At 36.3% G+C, this 22,532-nt stretch overlaps 1 protein-coding gene across 1 annotated transcript in view; it reads left to right on the forward strand.

Annotated features, from left to right (window-relative positions):
• Window positions 1-8,893: 8,893 nt before the first annotated feature.
• The window catches only part of LOC138693014 (pyridine nucleotide-disulfide oxidoreductase domain-containing protein 2-like), a 50,304-nt gene continuing 36,665 nt past the window's right edge, over window positions 8,894-22,532 (forward strand). The window contains exons 1-5 of the mRNA XM_069816567.1: window positions 8,894-9,125; window positions 12,970-13,157; window positions 16,949-17,104; window positions 17,451-17,607; window positions 19,046-19,214. Of these exons, the coding sequence (XP_069672668.1) occupies window positions 8,909-9,125; window positions 12,970-13,157; window positions 16,949-17,104; window positions 17,451-17,607; window positions 19,046-19,214 (887 nt within the window). The 5' untranslated portion in view covers window positions 8,894-8,908. The remainder of the gene's footprint in view (window positions 9,126-12,969; window positions 13,158-16,948; window positions 17,105-17,450; window positions 17,608-19,045; window positions 19,215-22,532) is intronic.

A 22,532-nucleotide genomic window follows, 5' to 3' on the forward strand; every position in this document is an offset into this window, starting at 1 on the left:
CAGTCATTCATTGTCTTGTGAAACCAAATGGTTGCCATGCACCGTAGCATATAGTAAGAATCTTATGATGAGGACAGTGGTGATATTCAGCCGGTTTGGACGAACTGGTTGTTAAATTATTTCTAGATAATATTTGCAATTACCATAGACATATGCCATATATGTTTAACATATGTACACATGAGAGAACTGGTTGTTAAACTTCTTGAATATTACCATTGGGTGAGGGTAAGTGAGCTCGTTTGCTATGAGTAGGAGTGAAGCTTCTCAGTTCACTTTCTTCTTCCCCTGATGCGCAGATAAGTTTCACGAGATATCGAATGGCTTACATTGATAATTAAAAAAAAATAACATTACTTTCAAAATATTTTATTTTCATTGGATTCTGCACACCTTAAACTATTTCTCACATAGTTTCCGCCATTATTGAGGCGTGTGTGATAACAGGGAACCAATTTTTGTATCCCTTCATAATAGGACAATACCACCTGTGTTGAAAACCATGTAGGAATATCTTCAGATGAAGAAACAGGTGAAAATCACTTGGTGTCAAGTCAGTGCTGTAGGGAGGATGGTCAAATTTTGTCCTCAATAAAATGATGCGATGAGGTCTCGGATTGTTTGGCTGGAACAGACAAGACCTGATCATGTCATTTGATTGGGAACAATTTGACCACCCTCCCTAGAGCCCTGACTTGGAACCAAATGATTTTCATCTGTTTCTTCATCAAAGAATTTAACACTCAAAGTGCCTTGCAGACATGACTTTCAATGTGATGAAATCGTTCTGTGATGAAGAGATACAAAAATTGGTTCCCCATTATGACACGTGTCGCAATAATGGCGGAAACTACAGTATGTGAGAAGTAGTTTAAGGTGTGTAGAAGCCAATGAAAATGAAGTATTTTGAAAATAATGTTGTGTTTATTTATTTTTTTTAAATTATCGATACTCAGATTAAAAATGTGCCTCGTAGTTTGCAATTGAATCACGGAGCAAAAGAAATCAGTTCAAATTCATAACTATTACAACGTGACATTAGTTAACCATTGTTCTGTATTTCTTTAATGAAATTACATTTTTAATTAGGAACATGTTTTAAAATAACAAAATGACTACCAGTGAAAGAACATATATGTAACTGAAACGAAACACAGAGGATCCGACTACAAATATTAATAATGATAATAATAAATCATCATTATGAATTGTCCAGTAGTTCTTGTAAGTGTTTATGATTTGTTAAAATCCCCTTTTAAGTAGTTACCACCTAACCTACTATTAAAATTCTCTTGTAATGCATATCGTCAAGAATGAAGACCTCGTATCTACAATTTTGCCGAAAATTGTTTTACTGTTTCTTTATGATTATACGAAGCCTCCGAATCGTTCTGTGGAGACCACGTGACACAATATCCAATAGAATTGCTTAAAGTTGTATGTGACAGTTTTTTTTCCATTTTCAGCCATATAGGACAGTTTTTTTCGTTCTCATGTAAAATATAGTTTTTGTTACATACGAGGTCTTCATTTTTAATTAACAATATCCTTATTTTCAGAGTCTTAAAATTATTTGTGTCCTAATGCCTCTTAGACAAAAAAAAAAAAAAAAAATGACCAGCTGACATATGCCAAGTCCCCTTTGGAAGACTTCGGCTGATTCCGTGAGAGCGTAGGTTAACATGTTAACGAATTTCTTGAAGAAGACTCCGCTATGTTTTTCCTGTTTTGTTTGTTTGTTGCTTTTTATGAAATGCTATTGGGATAGTAACAATTCAATCTCGATTTAATTAAAAGAATGTAAGAAAGGAAGTGGCTATACAAACTTACATAAGCAGGCCAAAATCTATTATCAGTAAAAGATCTATCTTATTTTGGTACACAATAATTGATTTAGTGACCTATTACTTTTAGAAAAAAAGGAACAACTGGATAATACGCACGGCAGACCAATATCGATAGTCGACTCTACTCGCTGGCCACTAGTCACCGGGCCGTACCGAGCCGTATCAAACAAAATATAATCGAAATGGTGGTAGTCAAATTCGCGACTATATTCTTAAATAATTCACTCCATTAGTCAAGTTCAAGGTTTTATGTAGTACAACGGCGGTTTTTTGAATGCATTAAAAGAAAATGAAGATGTAATAAGATAATAAACTAGGTTATCACAAGGAAATTAACAGGAAAAAAGGTGTGTTTCACGGAATACAATTAAAATGACGGAAAGTAAATTTCCGGTTAATGTTCGCCAAAGCATAAAGTACGTAATTATGACGGCGTTGCTGTTTTATTTCTGGCCTATAGAAAAATACCTAGCCTTTTACGAAAAAAAATTTAAGGACCATGAAATTATTCACCGCTTTCATTATAGGCCTATTATTTTTTAACAATATTACGAATCAAAAACTGTCATATTATATAATTTTAACTACTACATGGACGAATCAAATCAAGCTAACCTAACCAAAGCTAACCTAACCTAACCAAAGCTAACATAACCTAACCTAACATAACCTAATCTAACCAAAGCTAAGCTAACCTAACCAAAACTAATCTAACCTAACCAAAGCTAATCTAACCTAACCTAAGCTAACCTAAGCTAATCTAAGCTAACCTAACATAACATAACCTTCGTAAATGCAAGGCCTGTAACCGGAGCAAGAAGGGATCTCAATCATTTAATCTGCAAGTACACGCAAAAATAAATTCAAGTAAGGATCACGCTCCCACTGCATGAGAGGTCCGCGCATGCGCTACAGCAAAACTGTTTCTGTCCCGAGCCTCTCATCTAAGGCACTCGTCATAATTTACTCGCAATATTTACGCAAATACACATTGTCGCTAACAGTGGTGCTATCTCTCAATAATGTTCGGAACGAAGGAGGTAGACAGAGAGAGAAAAAATTTCTCCCGCCAACTACGCCACACACCAACGTCATGTTCTTATGTTGGTGACATTGTGTATTTACTTAAATTTGGTGGTAAACGTAACGGCACGGTTCAAAGTGACCGTGCTAATTCTCCAGTATAGCGGAAAAAAAAAACAGTAATATTACTAGCAACTGGATTGCTACGAAAAAGCATGAAACATTCGAGGAAGTATGTACTATGAGTCCTGCAGAACAGAGTATGCAAGCACAAAATAAAAGATAGGCCATGTCCAGCCCAGCTGATTCGACTACACGCAGCTCTCGCCGAGGTTGGATGTGACCGAGTCTAAATGCCATGCACAGATCCAGTGTTCAGTGCAAGTTGGCTGCTTTACTTTATCTTCGTCCTAAAATGCACTTTTTGTACCATTTGGTTTTTTCTTCTTAAAATAGAAATAGTAACTATTGCCACTGAAGAAGGAAGATCGTTTCAAAGACTGGAAGAGTAATAGATTCCCTATAAGGTGAAATAGATCTTTATACGAGGGTCTTTTCATAAGTCATGGCAACCATGTTATATCTTTCGAATATCAGAAAATGTGGTTAGTTCAGTATATATGTTTGAAAACCTGTTGTACACTGTACGGGATGCCACCGGCAGATTGCGTCTGTGTGCATTGGTGCCTAGTTGGCAGCACACGCAGAAGTCGGTATGCTAGAGGCCGTGCTCCAAGACGGATGTAAGTAAAGTGAAAATTGCAGTTCTTTGTGGCAGAAATGCTCAGCAGTGGCGTATACTGGTTAAAGGGTTTGGGCTACCGCTGACCCTATTATTATACAAAATATATCTAAGGAACAACTGGATAATACACACGGCAGACCAATATCGATAGTCGACTCTACTCGCTGGCCACTAGTCACCGGGCCGTACCGAGCCGTATCAAACAAAATATAATCGAAATGGTGGTAGTCAAATTCGCGACTATATTCTTAAATAATTCACTCCATTAGTCAAGTTCAAGGTTTTATGTAGTACAACGGCGGTTTTTTGAATGCATTAAAAGAAAATGAAGATGTAATAAGATAATAAACTAGGTTATCACAAGGAAATTAACAGGAAAAAAGATGTGTTTTACGGAATACAATTAAAATGACGGAAAGTAAATTTCCGGTTAATGTTCGCGAAAGCGTAAAGTACGTAATTATGACGGCGTTGCTGTTTTATTTCTGGCCTATAGAAAAATACCTAGCCTTTTACGAAAAAAAAAATTTAAGGACCATGAAATTATTCACCGCTTTCATTATAGGCCTATTATTTTTTAACAATATTACGAATCAAAAACTGTCATATTATATAATTTTAACTACTACATGGACGAATCAAATCAAGCTAACCTAACCTAACCTAACCAAAGCTAACCTAACCTAACCAAAGCTAAGCTAACCTAACCAAAACTAATCTAACCTAACCAAAGCTAATTTAACCTAACCTAAGCTAACCTAACCTAAGCTAACCTAACCTAAGCTAACCTAACCAAAGCTAACCTAACCTAAGCTAACCTAACCAAAGCTAACCTAACCTAACCAAAGCTAAGCTAACCTAACCAAAACTAATCTAACCTAACCAAAGCTAATTTAACCTAACCTAAGCTAACCTAACCTAATCTAAGCTAAGCTAACATAACATAACATAACATAACATAACATAACATAACCTTCGTAAATGCAAGGCCTGTAACCGGAGCAAGAAGGGATCTCAATCATTTAATCTGCAAGTACACGCAAAAATAAATTCAAGTAAGGATCACGCTCCCACTGCATGAGAGGTCCGCGCATGCGCTACAGCAAAACTGTTTCTGTCCCGAGCCTCTCATCTAAGGCACTCGTCATAATTTACTCGCAATATTTACGCAAATACACATTGTCGCTAACAGTGGTGCTATCTCTCAATAATGTTCAGAACGAAGGAGGTAGACAGAGAGAGAAAAAATTTCTCCCGCCAACTACGCCACACACCAACGTCATGTTCTTATGTTGGTGACATTGTGTATTTACTTAAATTTGGTGCTAAACGTAACGGCACGGTTCAAAGTGACCGTGCTAATTCTCCAGTATAGCGTAAACTTTTTCTTTTGTAATTTCCTTGGGCTACCGCCGGTAGCCCCGGTAGCCCGCAAAATACGCCCCTGATTCTCAGCAGTGTCATTGTGAGCTATGAGAAGCAATTGAAAAAGCCACTGCATAGGAAGCGATTTGCAAACACGGAGGACATCTTAACAGCGTTTTGATGAGAGGTGGTACACATAGATGAATCGCACACATCCGATGGTATTCAACGCCTGCATCACCATTGGCAAAGATGTGTGGAAGCCTTGGGGGGGATTATTTTGTTTCCTTTTGTGCATAATAAAATGATTTCTACGCATCTTTCAATTTCCCTTACCCATTACCACCTGCAGCTGAACTCGATTTGGTATTAGCATTGCGAAGCACATTCCAGTAACCTTCAATTGCAAATATTGAATTTCTATTCCTGCAGCTTTATTGGCTGATATAATATAGTTGCCATGACTTATGAAATGACTCTCGTAGTTTAATAATAAAAAGTCCACACCTGTGGAGTAACGGTCAGCGCGTCTGGCTGCGAAACCAGGTGGCCCGGGTTTGATTCCCGGTCGGGGCAAGTTACCTGGTTGAGGTTTTTCCCGGGGTTTTCCCTCAACCCAATATGAGCAAATGCTGGGTAACTTTCGGTGTTGCACCCCGGACTCATTTCACCGGCACAATCACCTTCATCTCATTCAGACGCTAAATAACCAAAGATGTTGATAAAGCGTCGTAAAATAACCTACTTAAAAAAGTTTAATAATCTCTTAAATTGGTGGAGCAATAGTGGAATGTCTAAGTGAAATGGCAGTATCTCTTGAAAATCTACCACCAGATTAGTGGTGGGATGTAATTTGAAGATACGTGATTTAGTCGCTGTGATAAATTTGTCACTGGTTTCGACTGTGACTACATTTCCAAAATCACAGCTCTGAGAAATCATTTAATCATTCCTAAACATTATTGGACGAATATACGCCCCCACACATTGCGATAACAAATCAGAGCGCGTTTTGTTTTCAGTACACTCGCCACTCTAATCGCTATTGTTGATATAAGACATGGCACTGGCATATCAATTCAATTCACAGAAGAGCGATGAACATAAACATCTGTCGGCTCTTGATGAGAAACATGGGTAGGCATGCTCTTTGTATAGTTTGTTCAGAGATAAGTAGATAGCAATGATATTGAGTTTCAGACGACTTGAAAATCTACAGGAGGAAACGGAGCTTCATAAATTGTCAAGAATCATCCGAACACAAAAATCACACTGTGACAAGATCACTATTATCTATCACAGCGATTCTTCCGGAGTTGTGACGACAAAACTCCGTCACACTCCACCTCTGCACCAGACTCCGTCTTTGTCCACCACAAATTTCACTTGAATTCACCGACATTCGAACTTTGGTTACAATCGTGGAAAGCAGCTTCCTGTGCGAAAGCTAATGTTATTAATCTAGTGGGACAAAGAAGATGTCGTCTACTATGAATTGCTATCAAGGAATGTAATCACCATTGCTGAGATATATTGCCAACAACTCAGTCACCTAAGACCGCAATTCGAGAAAAAAAGACCTGGAAGATGGCATTTTACAGCATGATAATGTCCATCCGCACATTTATGACTAGGGTCCGTATTCCAGCTACCTATGAACTGGAATGAAGTTACCTGATTCGAAGTATATATGACGTCACAGCGCAGGTACAGGTACGTTCGTATACAAAATAGTTACGCATCTTCTGTCCTCTTCCTCTAGAAGTGCCAACACCCCAATTAATAAATTAAATAATATACATTTTAGGGAATTTCTAACAAAGTACATAGAAAATAGGGGTTTTTTTTTTTAGTGATTAGCGACATATGCAATATCCTAATGAAACACGAAAACATATCAGACAATAGGAATATCTTGTACTATAGTCCCGTCGCTCTAATTTCCGGCAGCCAATCACGTTGCAGGTCGGCTACATTTAAACGTCTGCGTCTTGTGATTCGCTGATGAAGACGTTATTCATTTCTTAAGGCTCGATAAATACTTAATATAATCGTCCGCCATTTTGGCTCTTTCGTTGGCGTTCGCAGAAAGCACACGAAGACGTTATTTCCCGCTCAATTATTTGCTGAATTACAGTGCGTTTGATTTATTATCATAGGAGCTACGACATGATAATGTTTAACAGTGTGGCAAATAGATTCCTCGTCTGGTAGCTCGGCAACGAAAGAAGAAAAATGGCGAACGATACTACCTACCTAAACTTTATAGAGCCTTCATTTCCTAAGACGTAAGAAAAGAGGAGGAGTCATACCGGGAATAACAGCGTCGCGGCTATATATACATCATGCACCAATAACGTCATGTGCTATCGAAAGCATTTATTGTAATATAATAGTACATTATGCAACGAGCCTATAATGAAGGTAATTAAGAAGTGAGTATGGATATTTATGAAACGAGCGCAAGCGAGTTTCATAATTTTCATACGAGCTTAATTACCATTATAGGCGAGTTTCATACGACTTTTTATGCTCGACCATATTTCTAACTTGATATTATTAATTTTTTAGCAATGTCCCGTATGTTGTGAGATGTGCGCAGACGCGAAAGTATTGATTTTTTCCGAGGAACAGATGTCCACATTGACCTTGCTAGGCCATAAGAACCTACAGAGATAACATTGAAATTAAATTAGACATTGAAAAACGAGATGACAAATTGAATTTATTTGAATATTATTTACAATTAACGCTAATTATTATAGTAACAGAACATAACCTTCTGCGACAGTATTGGATTTCCAGCCTCCATGACTTTTCGCTAATTCTCTTTCGATTGCATATCCGAGAATAATCGATACCTGCGGTTTTATAACGGTAGAAAGCTGACCTGTCATTGGCTGAACAGTTGTAACCTGAGTCGTCATTGGCTGAAAGACCTGACCTTTAATGAGTAGGTGTACTTTAATGACATGCATTAAAGATCTGCTACCAGGTGTATAATTACTACATTTCGGCATGGTCGAGCATAAAATCATTTCTAGTGACATCCGCATATGTTCAAGTTCCGTAACTTACGAACGCACGTTATTAATCACTGTAAAGATCACGACGAAAATGAACATTACGGCTCAAGCACGTGTTTACTAGTATAGCTACAGAATGTCGGGAGTTGACTGTACTCAACGAACACGCAGCGAGACACGTTTATTTACGTCCTTATCCGTTGCATTACCTGTGTTCGGCGTACTATATAGCCAATGTGTCTTTAACTTCAGTCTTTAGGTAGCTGGAATACGGAGCCTATTTATGACATTACAAAAATGGTTATCTAACAGCTTGGTTGGCAAATTACTTCACATCCACCCTATTCTCCTGATCTCATTCCATCATATTTCTCTTTTCCGCTGTCTGCCCAACAGTCTTTGGGGAATCTCCTTTAATAACGAAGCTACTTTCAAAATTGCCTTGATTTCAATTCCATCAAATTTCTTCAGATTTTGATGTACGTAGTTCTACTGCATGTAAAAGATATGCAGCACAGTAAATCTATGCACCTATAGATCTTTTTAACTCTTACAGATGATAAATGTAATGAAGGAGGTGGAGAGTGTTAGTAGAAAGAAAGAGGGAAACGAGAGATCACGAGAAAAAACTCTCTAACGTCTTTATTCGTCACAAATTCCCATTACGACCAGCTCAGGGATCAAACCCGGGGCCCCTGGACGTAAAACCATCGGTGAGACACAGACGCGGTTAATAAATCACTAAGTGCGTTTTCTGTTTGTGTGGTAATGTTTATTCTTATTTGTTAGCTGAGGTTAGTGTTTTCCTCGATGAATTATTCATGTCCTCGTAGAACGATGTTGTTTTCGGATGTAAAAGTATGCAGTATATTAATCATTAGTCTATCTTATCACTGACTTGAATGAACTTCAATCCAGAGACCTTGCGCATCACTTTGGCCGATGTAGACGTTGAAGTGTCAGTGCTTTGTGTTTATACTATGTATTCACGTCATTTCAAGACAGCACGGACAGTGCAGCAGAATTTGAAAACCAACTATGTGACGAAATTTTGGAAACATTCATCTACAGAAAGATTAGAACCCAAGAGCACGTATGACGTCGTTATTATTGGTGGAGGTATGAACATTTGGTCTGAATGTTATCTTTTTTTTCTTCTATTAAATGTACTGTATTTTAGCTTGGCTTGTATAAACTTAGAGGGATGGAAAATTAATTGTTTTTGTGTTTCAGTTCAAAAGAGCCAGATAAAAAAATCACAAATATATACGTTATGTTATAAATGTGTTACCTACCGATTTGAAATGGTTCCATTGTCCTAGGTAAACGTTCAATTAAAGATAGCTGTTTTAAGGAAATGCCAGTGAAAAGTAGGCTAATGTATTTATGGCTTCATAACATAGATTTAAATATTCGAACCGTGATTGGAGGTATGTGGTTTCTTAGAGATAACCTTAACATAATTATAATAATTTAGATGTTATAGTAGAGGATGCAAGACCTGTCCTGTGATCGTATCATGTGCCGTAGGTTATAGAAAGGGAAGATAGATTTTAGTCTGAGATGAAATTCCGTGTCGGTGGATTCGTAAGATATTAACTATCATGAAACTAAATCACTTTCTGATAGCTCATTCTTTCCTATCACGCGCAGCTCACATGCCAGGTCTCGCCTCCTCATCTATACGAGTGAAGTAAATTGAATAAATGATAATTCTTTATTGTAAGTTACACTAATGATTTGGTGACCAATTTTAAAACACATTTCATTCTTACCTTCTGTCTATATCATGCAAGAGTATAGCCTTGGGTTCTTAATAGCCCATTAAGCAAGATGAAACATTTAACGTTTTGAGGTTCATGGACGATTTGAGAAGGGCAAATATATCGCACATGCTTTGCTTTGTCATTACTCATTAGTAGGGGGCGGATTCGTATGCACTAAAAAGTCAAAATATGCATGCACGTATGTATTAAAAAAAACAGGGTATGCACTAAAAATAAAATATGCACTGTTAAAATAAAAAAAAAAAAAACCATTTTATTTTAAGCAATTACTATTATTGACAGTTTTTATGTTATAAGCTACATAAGAATACTGAGGTACTATCAATATTGTTAAAGTTGCGTGTCCTTCAACCCACTATTTAAGCAGTACACTTCTGACACATTTTTCGTTACGGAATCGTTGATAAATCTATTTCAAAATTAATGATTTTACTGTAGCTAAACTGTTCTAAAATACAATTCACTTTACACACTATCGAATTTTCTCTGACTTGTCACCACAATACTTACTTACAAATGGCTTTTAAGGAACCCGAAGGTTCATTGCCGCCCTCACATAAGCCCGCCATCGGTCCCTATCCTGTGCAAGATTAAGCCAGTCTCTATCATCACACCCCACTTCCCTCAAATCCATTTTAATATTATCCTCCCATCTACGTCTCAGCCTCCCTAAAGGTCTTTTTCCCTCCGGTCTCCCAACTAGCACTCTATATGCATTTCTGGATTCACCCATACGTGCTACATGCCCTGCCCATCTCAAACGTCTGGATTTCAAGTTCCTAATTATGTCAGGTGAAGAATACAATGCGTGCAGTTCTGTGTTGTGTAACTTTCTCCATTCTCCTGTAACTTCATCCCGCTTAGCCCCAAATATTTTCCTAAGCACCTTATTCTCAAACACCCTTAACCTATGTTCCTCTCTCAGAGTGAGAGTCCAAGTTTCACAGCCATATAGAAGAACCGGTAATATAACTGTTTTATAAATTCTAACTTTCAGATTTTTGGACAGCAGACTGGATAATAACCGAATAATAACACACATTTCCCATATTTATTCTGCGTTTAATTCCCTCCCGAGTGTCATTTATATTTGTTACTGTTGCTCCAAGATATTTGAATTTTTCCACCTCTTCGAAGGATAAATCTCCAATATTTATATTTCCATTTCGTACAATATTCCCGTCACGAGACATAATCATATACTTTTGTCTTTTCGGGATTTACTTCCAAACCGATCGCTTTACTTGCTTCAAGTAAAATTTTCGTGTTTTCCCTAACCGTTTGTGTATTTTCTCCTAACATATTCACGTCATCCCCATAGACAAGAAGCTGATGTAGCCCGTTCAATTCCAAACCCTGCCTGTTATCCTGAACTTTCCTAATGGCATATTCTAAAGCGAAGTTAAAAAGTAAAGGTGATAGTGCATCTCCCTGCTTTAGCCCGCAGTGAATTGGAAAAGCATCAGATAGAAACTGACCTATACGGACTCTGCTGTATGTTTCACTGAGACACATTTTAATTAATCGAACTAGTTTCTTGGGAATACCAAATTCAATAAGAATATCATATAATACTTCCCTCTTAACCGAGTTATACGCCTTTTTGAAATCTATGGATAACTGATGTACTGTACTCTTATACTCCCATTTTTTCTCCACATTTAAATATTCCGATTTCCCACGTCGGCAAGTAGAAGAGAGAACATTGCATTATCGGGCCTATATTATTGTTGACAGGCGGGGAAATTCGAGTTTAGCGAGCGCAAAATTTCCTGCAATTTCCGTGTCTATCAAGTTACGGTATTCTCGTGACAACAGCTGTCAAAATCTTATGCACGTGCGGAGTAGACGATTAAGCGGCATCTTGTTTCGTTTATCTGTTATTTTAATCTGAACTTTCATCCATCATAACGTCTATATATTATACATTTTCACAGTATGCAATGCATTTCATTATGGACTGCTTTGTTGATTACCATGGAATTCTCCGTAATGATTCGCCGACAACAGTGCACAACTTAACTCATAGGATGCGAGTATAATTTCGTGAGTCGGCTCTGAAAAGTAGCCTAGTTACGTAGGGCGGCATTTTCTGTTTTTTTTTTTCTTTTTTTTTTTACATTTAACAGTAAAATTTGTTTTCAAAAAAACTTGTTGGTAAATATTTTCTGAAGTTTGTTTTTGAACACCTTGTGGACACCTCTGAAATTTGTTCTTGAACACCTTGTGGACACCTCATCAATGTGACAGCTTGGAATTTCTAATAATTTATGGAAATATACAATGTTGTAGCCTTATGAAAGGAATTCAGTAAATGATATTTATCAGTCTTTGCCTTTTTGTGGAGAAATTTTGCCACACCAACAGAGGCGGCGCGCCATGCCAGTAGTGGGATTCTTTGGAATAGTTTTTTAATTAGCGTTGATGGAGTTGATGATAGTGAGACAGTATTTTGGCGAGATGATTGCGATGATTCGCCATGGGATTACCTGATATTCACGTTACAACCTTAGTAAAACCGAAGTGGGAATCGAACCCACGCCCTAATTCAGCCTCGGAACAGAGTCTTATCAACATCTTAGGTTATTTAGCGTCTGAATGAGATGAAGGTGATAATGCCGGTGAAATGAGTCCGGGGTCCAGCACCGAAAGTTACCCAGCATTTACTCGTATTGGGTTGAGGGAAACCCCCGGAAAAAACCTCAACCAGGTAACTTGTCCCGACTGGGACTCGAACCCGGGCCACCTGGTTTCGCGGCCAGACGGGCTAACCGTTACTTCAAAGGTGTGGACTAATAATAATAATAATAATAATAATAATAATAATAATAATAATAATGCACAAAATTTAATATACCGATAATGTAAACTGTGAACAATTTTAATAACAACCACTCCTGAAAAACTTCTGCTGCTGGAAAGTAAATGAAAGAATTTTCATTTGTCGGATACCCGCTTCAGTGCCATTCAGTTTTTTTTTTGTGATATATCGTATATTTTGTTTCATAGTTAATACAATTGTTAGAAACCTGAATTTATTTGGAATCAGACCCATGTTAACATTAATTTTTAGTTATACTACTCTTAATAACCTCCAAAATAATGTGGGTCGAACCTACACGTCGGTGTTGAAGAGTAAAATTTTAAAACATGTTTATTTTGATGATACTGAACAGGTCACAATGGACTGGTTGCAGCGGCTTACTTGCAGAGATCTGGTATTCAGACCTGTGTGTTGGAAAGGAGGCACATAGTAGGTGGAGCAGCTGTGACCGAGGAGATAGTGCCTGGTTTCAAATTTTCCAGAGCTTCGTATTTACTTAGTCTACTAAGACCGCAAATATATTCAGATCTTGAACTCAAGGTATGACAAATTATATGTAGTGTTACGGTATATTTTCTGCAAGAAAGTTTTTTTCATAGATTTCAAACCTACCAAGATTGTTAACTTCGCATTGGGAAGTGACGTTGGAAGCCGCCATTATTAAAGCGGGCAAGGATCTATGTTGTCTCCATAGACTTCTGTCATGTGCTGTATAGATATGCAGTGCACGTAATGTCATAAAATGCCGATGTTATGTATCGCCTTTTGGCTCATAGCGTCTATTACGTGAGAAATCTTTAGGTTACCTTCTTGCCCGCTCGACAGATAGTGAAACAGCTAATTCACAGCCTCTTTCTCTGATGCTTCCGAGATAGCCTGTTAACGATCTAGGTAGGTTTGAAATCTGTGGTTTATACGTCGAAAAGTGGCACATGAGATCGGCATTGTGTAAGTTTGTATACTATTCATCTACAAATTAAAGCAATATGTGGAAAGAACACATGTTCTTACCTACTGTACTTTGATAATGACAGCTTCTGGCCTTGAATTATTCCCGAAGTGAAGTTAGCGGTATATGTAGGTTTGAAATCTATTTGTGTTCTTCATGGTCATAATTTTTAAGTTGTTTTTTATGGTTCATTTTAAAATTTCATTATATAAGTTATTGCTACGTAGAGCTTAGTGAAAGCGAATTCAGATGAACATAAGAAAAGAGCAGTGGTCGAATTGGAAATAAATTACTGCCAGTATGCACAGACTTGTACGGTATACAACTATTTTGAGGATTTCGTAACTAGAACATTGCTTCCGCACGCGAACTATAAATATAAATAATGTATTGCAGGTATGTCTAAGGGAAGGTACAGAGTATGATGACACTATTGCTTAGCGTAATTGATTGTGTGATATGATCAGCTTCAATAAATAAAGTCAATTTTTCACATTTTTACTGTCGGTATTCTTTTGTCATCTTATTTTACTCCCGGTATGCCATACGGTACTAGCTCATACCGCCCCAATTTGATCACTGAAAAAGGGAAGATTTACAACTAGGGTAGTACGCTAGGCTGCAAATCCAGGAAAATCGCACAAAAATGAGACATTAAGTGAGAAAATTTTAAATAATAATAATAATAATAATAATAATAATAATAATAATAATATTTTTCCATGTTGAATCTTTCATACACTACTTTTAACACTTGAATATAAATAATTGATTAAATGGCGATCTTACTCGTGTTAATTGTGTAAGCATGTGCGGCTTACAGCTGTTTCGGTGCTTCTTCACACCATCCTCAGAGCCTACTAGATCTCGGCGTCATCTCGAACTTCAAACTAGTACACAAATACAAGTCAGCGCGCATCAAGACTATCAAAGCCTCACACAACATCAGATTCAACCACACATGTTTAAACCAACAGATCGCACCAAAATACGCACAAATACACATAAAAAAACACCTCACACATAGCTCAAATATCCAACATCAGCCACAAAATAAAGAAACGACACAATATCAAGACAGCAAAACTAAAAACACAACAAACAAAAACACACAAATCAGAACACAAATTCCACCCAAAAATACACAATACAACAAACATAACCTTCAACCGCAACGAAACCATTCTATTGGAAAAGGGATTAAAACATAACATACCACACAACAACACAGGACCAAAACAAAAAACACAATCATCGACACGGAAACAGCAATACAAAACATAAAAACAGAACACCAAGAATAACGCACCCACACAACAGGCAGCGAAGTTCGATATGACGCCGAGATCTAGTAAGGTCCGAGGATGGTGTGAAGAAGCACCGAAACAGCTGTAAGCCGCACATGCTTACACAATTAACAAGAGTAAGATTGTCATTTAATCAGTTATTTATATTTTTCGTTTTACATTGAATAGCATACCTAAAGAGAAAGAAGATACAATTGTGAGATGCTAAAAAAAAATAAAATTAGAAATATCAATAGAAATGACGTTTTCATTAACCCTGACACTGAAGAAAACGGTTTTTGGTATTTCGTTTTGTTCTCTGTAGATTTAGGTCCAGTGGCGGTTTCTGATCTAGTTGTAGGTTTGAAAATCCACTACATTTATTATATTCTTTTACGTATAATTGCATTGAGATTGAATTTCTATTTCTTCCAGTAGCATTTGAATTAGGCCCTAATTCTTTCTGAGGAGTGATTCGTTCAATAGCATCTCAACATTCTCTCCCATTCAGTTGGGCAAGATGTGGAAATTGCACTGCCACCCAGCTGGCGATCGAAATTCTCACTCATTTCTTGTGTTCGCTCATTTAGTGTAGCTTTTCCACAAATGGAACCGTTGGTGGCATTCGGCATGCAACCTTTGTGGCTGAGAGTTGTTTGTCTACACTGAACAAGGTAAAAATATTTCATTTTGAATCTTGCGTACACTACTTTTAACACTTGAATATAATTAATTGATTAACTAGCACTTTTTAACTCCTTTCAACAATCAAACGCACCCACATAACAGGCAGAGAAGTTCGAGATGACGCCGAGATCTAGTAGGCTCTGAGGATGGTTAGATGAAGCACCGAAACAGCTGTAAGCTGCACAAACTTACATAATTAACACGAGTAAGTCCGCTAGTTAATCAATTAATTAAAAATATTTGTGAGGAATAGGCTATTATGGGACATGACAGGACAAACGACATTAGCAATGCTTTCAGTGGAAAAAGACTTTATCATGAACATTTCCAATTTCAGCCAGGAATTTTCAATAAGTCGTTTTCAAGGAAGATATTTAATATAATTATGTACTGTACATTATTATTTGATGCTTTATCCATAATTTCATTGTAAAAGGAAATTCTCTTCCTCATATTTTGTTACTTATTTATTTGTATCGATGTTAAATCTATGTTGCATGGTTTGAAGGTCATTTTCAGAATGTAAAACTTTAGATGTAAGTTAACTGCAACCATTTATAAATTATATCATGAATCGCATTGATTAAGTCTAATAAAAACGCAAAAGGTACTTTTAGTTCTTCTGTCTTTCAGATATAACGCAAATTCTTCTATAACCTTAGGCCTATTCATTATCTCATTGTTCTACATACACTTTTAAAAACTTATATATCACTGATTAACTTTTCAACTTCCTTACTTTGTTAATTTTTAGGAAATTACCTGGCTGACTAGTTTTGAAGTGTTGTTCTTCATTGTCCAAAGCCTAGTGAAGATCCTGTGCTTCACATCCTTTTCGACACAATCATGAACACACTCCACCACAACAGGAAACCAGAAGATAGCGCAGGATCTTCTCTAGCTTTGGACAATGAAGCACAAGACTTCGAAACTAGTCAGCCAGGTAATTTCCTAAAAATTAACACAGTAAAGAGTCCACACCTGTGGAGTAATGGTCAGCATGTCTGGCTGCGAAACCAGGTGGCACGGGTTCGAATCCCGGTCGGGGCAAGTTACCTGGTTGAGGTTTTTTCCGGGGTTTTCCCTCAACCCAATACCAGCAAATGCTGGGTAACTTTCGGTGCTGGACTCCGGACTCATTTCACCGGCATTATCACCTTCATATCATTCAGACGCTAAATAACCTAGATGTTGATACAGCGTCGTAAAATAACCCAATAAAATAAAATAAACACAGTAAAGAAGTTTAAAAGTTAATCAGTGCTATTCATTATTATAGCAGCATCTTGTTAATTTTAATAGACCTACTACTGGCCTATTTTTAATGACACTTATTTGACAATTTTTAATAATATTAATTTAATCTTACTAGAATACTTAATTTTTTCTCTATTTCATGTTCATTTCAGAAACATGGACTTAAAGTGTATGGACGAAACCCATATTCATACACACCATTAAGAGAGTCAAATTGGAAGGATGGTGGACCGAGATCCCTAATCCTGGGATTGGATGAAGCCAAAAATATGGAGCAGATAGCCAGATTTTCGGAGAAGGATGCTCAGGTGCTGTAAAATGCTAATTGTTTCACAACAAAATATTTAATTGTAATTTAGAAAATTCGGTAAAATAATACAGCATGGATTTCACAATTATTATTGTCTCTTGATCATGTTATATGAACTCAAAGGGAGTAAACGATATAATTTGCCAGATATTCACAAATAGTACAGCACAATACATTGAATAAAACAGTTTAATAGTTTTCTTTTATCTTGTCATTTAATTTTATTGTAATGAAATATGTTTCTGGGATTCATATCACCCTCTTAGGCACTGCTCACAGCTGCTATCCATTGCATGCAGTTTCATATCTTTCGTGAGAAATAATTTTGTTTGTTTATTTTCTAGGCATTGAAGCTGTATGAAGAGCAGCTTCAAAAGATAGTTGTTACTCTTCAGCCATTGCTAGATCTGTCTGCATCAGACATGGTAGCATTCTTTAGAGCAGATTCGGTGTGGGGCAAAATATCTGCTTTGTTTCATAGTCCACAGCTAAGGAAAGCAGGTGAGAGCTGGAATAAGGCCACAAAGGGGGGAAAAAAAACAAAGGAGAAAGATTCGACCCAGTGCTGTGGATTGAGCCTCGGTGTAGCTCAGTGGTAGAGCACCCAGCGCATAGAACTGGGGGTCCTGGGTTCGATACCCGGTACCGGAGCGAATTTTTCTCTGTCATTAACAAATAATTTGACCTTTTTATTAGTTGCTCCTTATCTCATATAGCACATATGATGGAGTGAAGCAACTGAACATCAGTGGCGTAGCATGAAATTTTGAGCAGGGGAAGCTAACTTAAATTGTCTTCCATGTACATATGAGATAACGTATTGGAAAAATATAGTCTTAAAATAAACAGTAGTCAATGTCAAGTCAGCAGTCCGAAGATTGGTTGGAACCTCATAAGTAATACCAATAAGGCATCACCTCAAATGGTACGTAGTAAAATATGATTTCATGGTTTACACATATCTCTAACAAATAGACACGTACAGTATACATATAATTTAACATTAGCTTAGCCCCTGTCATATTTAGAGAAATCACAATATTAACGGTCAATAAATACAGTATTAGTAATTACGTAACTTATGCGTCTGTCTTGGTTGTGTCCTTCATTGATAGCAAGGGAGTCGGTCGTTTGTTTTTTAAATCACACTTTTGTTCATAAGTCAGTCTTGATAATGGAATTGTCCTAAAAATTCAAGTAAACTAGTGTCAGCAACAGTTATTTCACTCATTATTTATTATATCAGTCACAATGCACACTAACACTTCAACTAAACACAACTCACGAAAGGGATAACTCGGAAACTAAATTCTTTTCAATGTTAAAGCTAGCTTCTTGCGAGCCTTGCGACCAGGGTAGTTTAGTTAGAAAGAGATGGAAAATCTGCGGGTAGGGCATACAGAAGAATGAGGGGATTGGAAGCTGGTGTGTGCAGGCTTCATGTTTACTGCTGCATCACAAATCATCCTAAGCTGCCGCATTACAATATTTAACGTGTAAATATAAATTGTATTAAAATTAATAAATAATTTTGTTCATAAACTGCAGGTTTGTTATGAAACTATTATTAACTGGGGAAGCTAAGCTTTTTAGCTTACATTGACGCTACGCCACTGCTGAACATATCTAAATAGGCAATACAAAACACCAAAGAGAACAGTAAAAAGAACATGCAATCAGGTAACCTCATGTAAACATGACATTGGATGATAATGTGACAGTAGTAATGAGGATTCATGAGGCACATGTAAAACATTTCTACCCTACAGCATATCATTAGATATGGGTTCCTATTCAAAATCTAATCCACTTCGAACTTCCTACACAGTCTAGTCGTCTGTAGTAGGTACAAATTTAAACTAAATATATCTGAGATTAAACTGTTTACGATTGTGTAATATGTAGGCTAAATAGTAATTCAGGTACATTGACTTTTCAGCCAGGTCTTTTAGTTCAATTGGAGGAAATCTGCCTGCTTTGTATGAATTTCTAACATCTTCGGCAAATCGTATTCTGAATCACTGGTTTGAGTCTGAACCATTGAAGGCTACCCTAGCAACAGATGCAATGATTGGATCCATGGTGGGTCCAGACACTCCTGGCAGTGGGTAAGTATCTTATAATATTTTTATTTTATATTGTACGCCTATGCTTTTAATATGCTTTGAAGACGATCAAATCGTTATAAGAGTCTTCACTCCAAAAAATGTTGCACCAATTTACTGTATGTCTGAAACAACTTTAATACATAATATGACAATTTCTTCAATTAAAGCAAAGGTTCAAGCTGAGTGCTAGGGATTTTTATACATTCAGCCATTCTACAGTGATCATAGCAAACTGACCCCGATCCTCTGTCATCCTCTGAGGAGTTTAGTGCTGAGAGGAATGCGGTTCCGACTAGTCTAGCGCGGTACTAGAGTGGGAGGGAACAGTGACAACGGCAGTCTGGAAGGAAGTACAGTCATACTGAAAACATTCGCCCAATTTACGAGAGCAGTATGCCTATTAGTTTTCTAACGTATTTTTGGCGAGATAGAGATACAATCATTTGTACTTACGTGTTCAGAGAAGGAAAGTATTGTAGAAAATTTTATTTATTTACTTATTTACTTATTTACTTACTTACTTAATTACTTATTTACTTAGTTACTTACTTACTTAATTACTTATTTACTTACTTATTTACTTATTTATTTCTTTATTTACTTATTTATTTATTTACTTATTTACTTATTTAGTTATTTATTTATTTATTTATTCATTTATTCGTTCGTTCGTTCGTTCATTCATTCATTCATTCTGGTGAAGTTAAGGCCATCACACCACCAGAAATACAAATACAATAAAATAAATAAAAAGAAAAATCATAATAAAACTACAATAATATAAATGAAAAGAAGAATCATACTATAAAATTTAGTGATTAGTAGAATTGAATTAAATTTGTAAAGTAATCAATTTAAATATACTCTACTGCTGAACTCACTTGAGAAGTAAAACTATTTGATTTGTATTTTAAGATATCACCAACAAATGATTTTCGCATGTCATTATAGGAATCTGTTTTTCACGATACCAATCACACATATTCTAAAATTCCAATAGAATAAAACCAAAAACTTTTCCACAGCATGTTTCCTTAAAAATGACTTGTAACGGTGAGATATTTAATATGAGTAATTCATATAATATTAACATAGCTAACATCAGGGAGATGTTTGAGCAAAAATGGCAACAATATATTTAATATATTAATAACAAAACCATATAGGCCTAGGTAAACAATATATATATGAAATATTCACACACTACTACAAACTGAAGACTGCATATTTTTGGACGATTAATACTTCCCACTCCGCTCGGCTCAGCTTGGCTGTAGCAACAAAAGAATCTACCTGCAACCCCCCCCGCACCGATGGCAAGAATACCTCAGGTCCCATCGCTAAACTCGTCGGAGGAAGACAGTAGCTCATTCTAGATTGTCTCAAACTCTCCTTACTACTACTCAATGGTGGCTCATATGTAGAACAGTGCAAACTCATTGCTGTCTTTAACGAAAACAGAACTAGTTTATTTATTACAAACAATAAGAACTAAAAATTCAAATTTATGCAAATAAAAAAGTATTTCAAGGTTATATTTTATATTATGTATATAATAAGCAGCTGACATGGTATGGACGCATTAGAAGACCAGATGGCTCTCAGAACTTTGCCACATTCAAATATAAAACAGAAATAATTCTCCTTAAAATTTATGACTGGTTTACAACCAATAAATTAGCATTAAACATTAATAAAACTAACATAATTCAATTTAAAACCACTTCAAATTTAATCTCTGAAACATTGGACAAAACTATCAACAATATACCTCTACTAGAAACATCAACAACCAAATTTCTTGGTTTGCATATTAATAATACAATAAATTGGAAAAATCATATCAAAGAAATAGCCCCCAAACTTAGCTCAGCATGCTTCGCAATTAGGTCGTTACAACAATTCCTAAACAGCAGTATCTTAAAGACAATATATTTTGCCTATTTTCATTCCATTATGTCCTACGGAATAATATTTTGGGGAAATTCTGCAGATAGTAAAAATATATTCTTATTACAAAATAGAGCCATTAGAATAATAGTCGGAGCAAAGGCTAGAGAATCATGTAGATTATTTTTTAAAAAATTAGAGATTCTAACCTTAACAAATCAATACATATAGTCTATAATAAATTTCCTCTTATGTAATAAAGAAAATGTTCCAACTAACTCAGCCATACATAATATAAATACCCGCAGAAAGAATGATTTTCATACGCCATCATCAAATTTATCATGCTATCAAAGGGGAGTACGTTACATGGCGATAAAAATGTTCAATAGTCTTCCTGAAGACATTAAGAATCATAGCCAAAACCCTGCATTATTATCTCACACTTTCTAATCTGTAGATGAATTCTTGACATTTCACAGTACTGTGTAAATATTTTAATACCTACTATTAAATGGTAAACCTATTACATTGTATAAAATATTATTGTTATTAAGGTACTAATTCTGTACATATTTCATATTTGCATTTTATATGTACTGCATTTATATTTAAACGTAAGAATTGGACATGTTCTTTATTCTATGCTATAAAGCAAATGTAAGAATATTATGGAACGAATAAATCTATCTATCTATCTATCTAAAACAAATTTTAGATTGGATACCAATGGGAAATAGGAAGAAAGGAAGACCAGTTACATGGGTGAAAGGAATTGCAGATACTATGAAAATGACGGGCTTAAAAGAAGGAAAAATTTCGAAAATTATATTTTATTTAATGACGCTGCAAGTGCTGAGGTTGTATCAACATTACCAATGTACTGGAATTTTGTACCAGTACATGCCAGTAAATCTACTGACATGATCCTGTCGCATTAAGCACACTTAAATGCCATCGACATGGGCTGGGATCGAACCCGCAACCTCAGGCATAGGCACTCTACCGACTGCGCCATCAAGGCTGACTAGAAGAAGGAGACTGGGAGGATAGAGAAGAATGGCGAAAAATAATGGACACAGGAAGATGCTTGAGCATTTGAAAACCTGTTCTTGATATATATAAATAAAAGCCATGGTGCTACAGCCCATGAAGGGCTAAGACCGACCGACCAGCCAGCTGCTGGCCTCACGTCCACATGCCGAAGCGGAGGTGGACGATCATCCAACCAGAAGCCCACCAGAAATTTTAACATATTAATTATCATCAACATAATGATCTTTCACAAAATGTTTCTTTTGTTGAGGACATAGGCCTATACATAGCTCATCTCAATAATGTTTTTTCTCATGAATTTCTGGCTGGTTGTTATATTTAGTTTATTCTTGGTTGTATTTGATTTATTTCTACTCATTATAATTTTTATTA

Source organism: Periplaneta americana, chromosome 1 (assembly GCF_040183065.1).
Source record: "Periplaneta americana isolate PAMFEO1 chromosome 1, P.americana_PAMFEO1_priV1, whole genome shotgun sequence".
NCBI classification, from domain to species: domain Eukaryota; kingdom Metazoa; phylum Arthropoda; class Insecta; order Blattodea; family Blattidae; genus Periplaneta; species Periplaneta americana.